General features: G+C 35.6%; 1 protein-coding gene across 1 annotated transcript; it reads left to right on the plus strand.

Moving 5' to 3' along the window:
* The first annotated feature begins 1,638 nt into the window (after window positions 1–1,638).
* dmrta2 (DMRT-like family A2) lies at window positions 1,639–4,046 on the plus strand. The gene is made up of 2 exons (XM_028444691.1): window positions 1,639–2,330; window positions 3,003–4,046. The coding sequence occupies exons 1-2, from the start codon at window positions 1,886–1,888 to the stop codon at window positions 3,899–3,901; spliced, it is 1,344 nt and encodes a 447-aa protein (XP_028300492.1). The 5' UTR covers window positions 1,639–1,885; the 3' UTR covers window positions 3,902–4,046.
* Window positions 4,047–9,217: the final 5,171 nt, after the last annotated feature.

Consider the following 9,217-nt stretch of genomic DNA (forward strand, 5'->3'; position numbering starts at 1 on the left):
TGGCATTTGCTTACAGTGATTCAGAAAGTAAACAATGAGAGAGAAAGAGAGAGAGAGAGAGAGAGAGAGAGGGAGAGGCTGGGCTGTACATATGCACACGTTTCTGTCAGATCACAGAGAGCTGTCATCATCCTCCAAGGTGCAGACAAGTGTTGGTTTTTAAGAGGGGAAAAAAAAACCCCCGCGTTTTTAATCTGCTGCCTAAAAAAAAAAAAAAAAAAAATCTCTGCGTGGATGCTGTGCAGGAACAGGTGAGGAAGCAGGTGGTGAGCGATGCGCTGCCCTTTCGTTCTTTTTCGTTCTTTCCATCACTGCAGCATCGTTTATGAGCAAAGAAAGCAGAGCTCATTTCACACTCATTATATAGAAGGAGGCAGCAAAAGTCATTAAGAATCTGTGACACAATTAAATGAGAAAAATAAAAAAAAAATTAAAAAAAATAAAATTCCACTTACAAGTACCGAAAAAACAATTTTTAATAACAACCTGAAATTATTGTTTATCAATAATAATAATAATAATAATAATAATAATAACAACAATATATAGGCTATATTGTTATTATTTCAGATATGATTATAATTATTATATTAGTAGTGGTAGTAGTAGACCTGAAATAAAAAAACAACATTAAAATTAACTAATATTAGATTATGATGTGACCTTCATAATTAAAGGAAACGCCTATTTGAAAATACACAACAGCGCCATTGACGTCCTAAATGAGATTTTTCTGTTGCATTATTTATAAATCATATTGCATTTGTTGAAGGGTTTTTATTTAAAGAAAAAAAAAAAGTAAAACAAAAAATACTACGGTTCAACAAACTAAGAACTAAACGACTTTTAAAATAATTCTGCTTAAAAAAAGCAATGTTCCAATGAGTATAAATGTTAAAAAAAATAATATTTAATATTTCAATCATCAAAACAATAGTAAACAACCATAAATAATTCAAGCAACCAACGTCATATGTTTTAATTAATTTAGCGCTATAATTACTGTCAAAAAAAAATAAATCCAAATATTCTAAACAAACAAATCATAGGTTTATCGGCTTTTTCTCATTTTAGACTTTCTGCTTTAGCAGAACAATTTATTCAGATAAAACCAACAATACTTACCTTAATGCAGAGTTTACGGTCGTGCTTCATCTTTAGTTTGAATCATTTAAATGGTCTGTAACGACGGACGGATGGCATTATAGCACATCCAAACATAATGCCAAAACGTATTTACTTTAAAAAAAAATGAACCGAAATAAAGTATTAATAAAATGATCAAAATGAACTCTTGTTTAAAAGTGTTTATATTGCTTCGTCATTTAAAAATCCTTGCTGACCGCATCTTGGCTCAAATTAATATCTGTGTGATCTAATGTTTAAATCTATCAAATCGTTTTTGGGAATAAATACACAGCATCGATTTAAGCTTCCCGTGAATTCCCTTTAGATTCCCAACACTTGATATTTGGAAAAAAGGAGCTCAGGTGGACACAGTTGAAAAAAAGAAGCAAGCCAATCAGAACGCTCCTTCCCCCTTTGGCCAATGACAGACGCCACATTGTTGTCAAATTTGTCTAATGAAAACCTAGGAGCAACAATAGAGAGAGGAGAGAGAGATCTGTATCACTGACGATCTCTGGAGGAAGTTAGTGTCTCAGGCAGCGCAGAGGGAACCAAGCTCAGCTCGTCCTGGAGTTTAAAGTACACCTTTGTGCTTTTTACACCACTTTTGGACAGTTTTCGTGATTTTTCCTCTGACTTTATCTAAAATGTTCAGACCTGCAGGGCAGATGTGATCATCTCACCTGTGCTTTGACTGTAACAGATTGCTCTCTTCAACTCATTCTTCTACTTCAGAGTTCTCTCATATCAGCGAGAAATGGACCTCAGAGCGGATCTCCCTTCAGTCTCCACCGCCTCTCAGGTGCACCCCGGAGCCTCGGCTTCCATCCCGGTGTCCATGGCCAGTAGCCTGCTCCGCGGGCCGCCGATCCTCCTCAGAGCGGCCGATAAGTATCCCCGCACCCCGAAGTGCGCCCGCTGCAGGAACCATGGTGTGGTGTCTGCGCTCAAAGGCCATAAGCGCTACTGCCGCTGGAAGGACTGCATGTGCGCAAAGTGCACACTGATAGCGGAGAGGCAGCGGGTGATGGCGGCTCAGGTGGCTCTGAGGAGGCAGCAGGCCCAGGAGGAGAACGAGGCACGGGAGCTGCAGCTGCTCTACGGTACCGCGGAGGGTCTGGCTCTGGCAGCCGCCAACGGGATCATCCCCCCACGACCCAGCTATGAGGTGTTCGGCTCGGCCAACAACGACAGCAGCTCAGGTGAGTGAATACATGCAGAACATGGCAGAGATATAGATTATTTTAAAACCTTTAAACATGTACTTATGGGCATTTTTTTTTTTTTTTTTTTTTTTTAAGACAACTGTGATTTTCAAAATAAAAAACAATAATAAAGTTTTGACAATCTTGCAAAGTTAAGCTATAGACAGCAATTTACTTTATGAATTATGTAACTTTTTTTTTTAAAGCCCACTACTTTTACGGGCCGTGTTGGCTCCCCTTGTGTGTTGGTTTTGGCCCGCGGTACCATGTTTGACCCCCTAGTAACCTTAATTAATCAAGGTGTATTTTCTGCTCCGTATCAAAGTTTTTCTGTTTTGACGTTCCTTTATTACATTATATTATTTTCTCTCTCTTTAGTGTTATATCGGGGGTCCTCTTCTTCAAGCCCCTTAAGCTTTTTAGGGTTTTTTTTCTTTCATGACATGCCTAGTGTATTGATTTCTGTCTGTCCTCTGTTGGTTTCGTTGTATTTTAAACTGTGCCGAATAAAAAAATAAAAAAAAAATAAAAAAAATAAATTAAAAATAAATGAAGAAAATATATGTTCATGCACAAGTTGCGTTGAATCAGTCACATCTATTTGTCTAAAATGTTTTGACTGTATATTAAATGTAACGCATGGTTCTGTTGTGGTTGTGTCATACACAGATTCCGGGCTGCAGAAGTACGAGCTGTTCCAGAAGACCCAGCTGTCACGGTCCACCACCCCGCAGCAGTCTGTGGGTAAACCCGCATCCACAGAGAGTGACTCAGCCCCGGGCCTATCCTCACCGGACGGACGTCACGGAGGCTCGGGCTCAGAGAACGGAGACAGCGAGTCGTTCATCGGCTCCCCGGTGTCCAAGCCTCTGAAAGAAGGAGGAGAAACCCCGGGCTCCATCAGCTCCCTCGGTTCTGACTCCGGGTCTGAGACGGACAAAGACGAACAAGAACCGTCTCCTTCCTCCGCGGCCTCCCGCCAGATGAACGCCATCGACATCCTAACGCGGGTCTTTCCGAGCCACAAGCGCAGCGTCCTGGAGCTCGTCCTGCAGGGCTGTGGTAAAGATGTGGTTCAGGCCATCGAGCAGATCCTCAACAACAGCGGGGCTCAGGGCACCAACAAGCCGGGGGCAGAGGAGACGTGGACGGCGGAGAGGCTTCTCCAAAGCGCCCAGCAGCAGCAGCAGCATCCATCAGCCTCCTCTACCACCAGCACCGGGCCCAGCAGGCCTCTTCTACCGGGGGCCATGACGCTGAGTAACCGCTCAGCGTTCTCGCCGCTGCAGCCCAACTCTCCTCACTTCGGAGCAGACCCCAGCACCTACCCTCTGGGCGCCCACCTGGGACTGAACCCTCTGCGGCTGGCCTACTCTGCGCACAGCCGGGGACTGGCTTTCATGACCCCCTACTCCACCACCGGCCTCATGCCCACCCTGGGCTTCAGGCCCCCGATGGACTACGCGTTCAGCGACTTGATCAGAGACAGGACGATGTTGCACAAAGAGCAGGGCTACGCTGGGGGCCTTTACGGGCCTTTGGTCAACAACACCCCGGACAAGCAGTGAGAAACATTCCGCTGTTTGTAGCCACAAGTGTTGGAAAATCTGTGATGTGTTTAGGCTGCAGGCTGCTGTACATAATAGGATTATCTGACTTAAAGTAAAAGGTATGGAAACCCATTCCTGCTAGTAAAAAACAAAAAAAAAAACGAAGCACTACGAAAAGTAAATTAAAAAAATAAAAATACTATCTCAGAATTATGACAGGATCTCATAATTATAACTTTTTTTTTTTTTTTTAGTTATTATTTTACTTCTGGGTTTTTGTTGTTTTTTTTTTTTTTACTGGCGGGAATGGGCTTTCATACAAATGACCTGAAAGTGTGGATAAAAAAATAAAAAATAAAAAAATAAACTTTGTGTAATCTGCACAAAACAATTTTATATATTTCAGAAAGCTACAGTTTGGATGACATTCACGTGGGAACCGCCACACCCACACAATAAAGGAAACATAGAAATTATATTTATACACCCTTAAATCAGATACAAACGATTGATTTCATTGCATTGCATTACTTTAATGTAAAATGTGAGCAAAATTCAAAGTATTTATCAAAGAAAGGGTTGTCACAAAAAACAAAAAAAGAAGAAGAAAAAAAACAATCAAAATTTATACACGGTTTCCCGCCCACTGTAAAGAGAACATAATTAAGTTATTAAATGGTGTAGCTTACACATATTAACTCCACTTTATGCTGTAAATTTCAAAGAATTAATGATGTATGGCCTTTCTTTTCCCTCCCTTTGTATTATTTCTCTTGTGTCACTTTTATTAGCTCCGTTTCCAGCGGTCTGTATTAAGTCTCCTTTGGCCTCTGGAGATGCTTCATTATGTTGGACTTTTCTTTATAGCTCCAATATATAGTGACAAAGTGCTGAATGGAGTCAGATGTTACACGCTGTGCTGTCACACTGTATGGATGTGCTGCAAATAAACGTTATTTTAAACCAATGTCTTAACTGATTTGACTGAACTAACTTTGCAGATAAATTATATTCAAATATATTTTATTTGAACTATTGGTTTATTAATACATTATCAAATATTGCGGGGTTTAGGGCCTCTAATCCCCGCAATATTTGATAATATTAATTAGAGGTAATTATGTCTGGATTGGGTCAAATTATTGCATTTATTTGAATTTTTAAAGGGAAACAAATATAAAGTATTGGTGAGACAAGCGTAAAGGAACATATTTTCAATTAATCATGTGAAACATAAAAAGTTAAGCATTCAAATACAGATTATTAATACGTAATTTAACAAGGCATTTATTTAAATTATATTGTGTTGGCTATACAAAATATATACTTCTGAAAGGCTATTAAACGAAAAAAAATTATTTTTATTTATTTTTTAATAACAGAACACCCAATTATACATCACAGTAACACATTTTAGTTTATAAATGGTTGCAGACAGACTTACAACAGCTGAAATAATAATTTTAAAGGCATGTAATTTTTACATTGTTGTTTTTTGTTAAAAAAAAAAAAAAAAAGAAGAAGACGACGACAAAAGAAAGGAAAAGGAAATAAGTGTGTGTCCGTGTGTGCGTGTTTTTTTCCGTAGTTTTGTATATTCAAAACATTGTTTAGAAATACAAGAATTTTGTATAGTATTTCTAAAACAATTTTAAAAAGTCTTTCAAATGCATGTGAATCTTTTTCAAGTCTCACTTTTTAGTGATTTAAGCGATTCTTAAAAAACAAAACAAAAAAAACAACCGCCGATAAGAATGAATCTATTTCACATATTATTTTAAATGTTTTATATAAATAAACATATATATGAGTATAAGAAATATTATTGATATATCAATAATTGATTAATAATTGATAGTAAAATAATAATTATTATAATGCATTTTTTTTTTAGTTCATTAGCTAAATCAAGTCGGAATGAGCATGTAAAAAGCAACATTGTGTAAAGATATTGGCATTTTTTGATCACATGGATGGACTACAATACTGCAAATTATTCAATAGATTCTAATAAAGCCAATATCAACAGCACTATTGTGGATTTTGTGACGTCTTTGTGTCTGAACATGATTTACTAGATGTTTCATATTCGCAACGTTTCTACACACGCACTGAGAAAGCTAGCGTTGATTACCTACAGACACATTTTTATATTAAAACGGATTAAAAACATGTTTTAACAATAACAGCACAAATTGTCATTGCCCATATGCCAACATAGCTCTTAAAAATATTTAAATATCATTCCAAATAGCTTCTACTTAATTATTTAAACATTTGTTTAACTAATTTTCTCCATAAAATCGGAGTATCATATTATCAGAATATAAATACAATCACAAATCCCCTCCCCCCATTTACAAATAAATAAATAAATAAATAAATAAAGAAGGCCACAAAAGAATCCCAGTTATGCGACAAATTTAAAGAATAAACAATTTAAAGGATTTGTGTGCCGCATTTTTTTTACTTAATTGTATCTAAACACCTAAAAAAAAAAAAAAAAAAAAAAAAAATATGTAATAGAATATACCAGTACATTTGAAAATGTCAAATTAAACTAAACCAAAGTCTACATTTCAGAAGTTTTTGAAGAAAAACTACAAATCACCTCTTAATGATAAAAATAATAATTGAATGGTAAAAGTGAGTAGCGTAGACCCGAATCGGTTTTCATCGTATCGAGATCCAATGAGCTCCGCAATCACCGCATTTAACACATGGTTAGAAATTGAACTCATCTCAAGCATCCAAGTATCAGAAAGATCAATAGCGCCATCTCGAGGAACATGAATGGAAGCTGCAGTGTTCGTCAGTTCCGATGACGTCATCCACGTTTTTTGTTACGTCAGTTCACTATATGTGTTTCTAAATGAGTCTTTTTTTGACAATCAAGATCTGAACAGAAAAAATCCAAAACTAAAACCCAAATAAATCAGAGGTGAATGACAAATATCCAATAATGTGAGTTCAAAAATGCAAAATAATAATGTCTGGAATTGACTAAGATTTCAATACTTCTAAATTTAGTTATATTTATTCCAAAAAAAGAAACAAAGATTCGTTTATGTGGATTACCATTAAACTTGAGAATTTCTAAAACTTTGCATCACTGAATGATGTGCATAAATGTAAGTATTCATTGAGCAAAAAACACAACCAGGAAGTGACAAAAGATATGCAAAACTAAAATAGGACGAGCATTAAGATCATGTTTAGGTGTAGATTTTTTTTTTTAATAATTTAATTGTGTAGCCGACACCATAACATTCGTTTTTGAAATAATATAGGCTATTTCTTACACCCCCCTTTTCATTTAAAAGGCTCAACAAATTCAATGAGTCCCCAGGGCTTATTTTGAATAAAGCCTGGGTTCGACCACGTAAAGACTTAGGTCCATAAATAACATAAATAATTGGATTGTGTATTTCACTACTTGATCACATTGGACTCGATATGATCAATGGATTAGAGCAGTGGTTCACAAACTTTTTGTGCCCAAGGTACACCAAAGGACAAGTAAAAATGTGAAGGCACACCTATTATGCAAAATACTCTTTATAACTCATCATGTACAATATCTGTAAATGTGCATATTATTTACTAATGCCAAATAAAATGTGACAGACAACTATATTACTCATTAAATATTTATTAACTATATATATATATATATATATATGTTTGCCTCTGTATTGTGAAATGAGTGCATAAAAAAGTAGTAAATTAAAAAAATATTATTTTTTTGTGTAGTTGTATATAGTGCAATAAATTCACAAAATCACGGCACACCGTTTGGGAACCACTGGATTAGAGATCTCAACCATAAGCAACAGAAACATCATTAAACTGTCCTAATTTAGCTCAAATAAACGCCACTGAATCTGCATTTTTTTTCTAATATGACCTGTTTTGACCACTGTTCATTAGAATTGTACAGTATTATCTTTACAGATGTTTAGGCATCTCTAAACTCAATGGCAGAAATGTCACAGCATTTGTATAACATTCTTGAAAAAAAACATTTTAATAATCTATAAATAACTCTATATTATATCAGTTTCAAAGCCGAATCATATACTTGAATTAAAAAAATGACCTCAACTCAAACGTAATGCATGTTGTGTTGTGTGTGACTAACTACACCACTAGATGGCAGTGTTGTCCAACAAACAGCATCTCCAGCATTTGTGGCCTTTGGTTAGGTTTTAGTAAAGATCGATGCGATGCAGCGTTTTGAAGCTCTGATATACTGATATAATGATATAATATATACTGATATACTATATACTAGACTATCAAACATGATGAATAACTTTCATATGAAATCAAAAAAAATGGTGCAACTCTATTTTCATGTTTTTAAATGAACATCTGCAGACAGCACACAGCGCCCTCTGCAGGCTGGACACGTGGAGTTTTCTTTGTGAGAATCGAGCAGCTCTAATCTCGCGAGAAAATTACCGACGTGAGCCCAGAGTCATAGATACCTATAATAAAAGCCCAAACTCTTGACCCTTTGTTATAGATATCTGAGCCCTCCAAGCTATTTTCATCATCATTTTATTACAGCAACAACACGAGATGCATTTCCCCCCAAAAATGCATCAGGATGCTTAAGATGAACCCCACATATATATAAAATATATGTTTTAATTTGTATTATTATTCTTTTCCAATATAAAACACCGCTCACAATGTCAAACAACAGTATTCCGTACTTTCACTTTTTCAAATATAAATCCAATTAAAACAAAGTACATTATAAAAATATCTGCGCAAGCGCATCTTGTAACTTGTTACTTTGTGCCCTATTCCTGACTACTTTGTATTTGTAACACAGTATAACATGTTGAAAAACGAATTATTAAAAGCAAAGATAGTTCAAATATAAGTTAAAGAAGGTTAAAATAAGTTAAACAAAAAAGTTGAATGGGTTGAAATAGTTGAAAAAAATCAAAACAAAATTACAAAAAAGTTCACAAGTTTAAAAAAGTCGAAAAAAGGTTTTTTTTAAAAAAAAAGCTAAAACATGTTGAAATGGATTAAAATAGCAAAAATATTCTAAGTAAAGTTGTAAAAAGTGGGAAAAAGTGCAAGAGGGTAATAAAGTCATCAATAGAAGAAAAAAAACAATAAAGTTGTAAAAAAGGTAGAAAAAAAAGTTTTTTTAAAAATTGGGTTGCCATTCATGCTCACTAATAATAATTATCATTTCTGAAGTCAATTACTAAATTTGATCACTGACTCTTTACATTGACATGCAGTTTACGTTGTGTTTTCAGATGTAAAATGTGCCTGTGCTGACAGCTCATGTGCAGTTGTGTCAGTGAC

Source organism: Gouania willdenowi, chromosome 4 (assembly GCF_900634775.1).
Source record: "Gouania willdenowi chromosome 4, fGouWil2.1, whole genome shotgun sequence".
Classification (NCBI taxonomy): Eukaryota; Metazoa; Chordata; class Actinopteri; order Blenniiformes; family Gobiesocidae; genus Gouania; species Gouania willdenowi.

Excerpts from the sequence above, each read along its gene's own strand:
- dmrta2 (XM_028444691.1), top strand. The coding sequence starts at position 1,886 with ATGGACCTCAGAGCGGATCTCCCTTCAGTCTCCACCGCCTCTCAGGTG. Across the intron at positions 2,331-3,002 it reads CAACAACGACAGCAGCTCAG|ATTCCGGGCTGCAGAAGTAC; the intron begins GTGAGTGAATAC and ends TGTCATACACAG.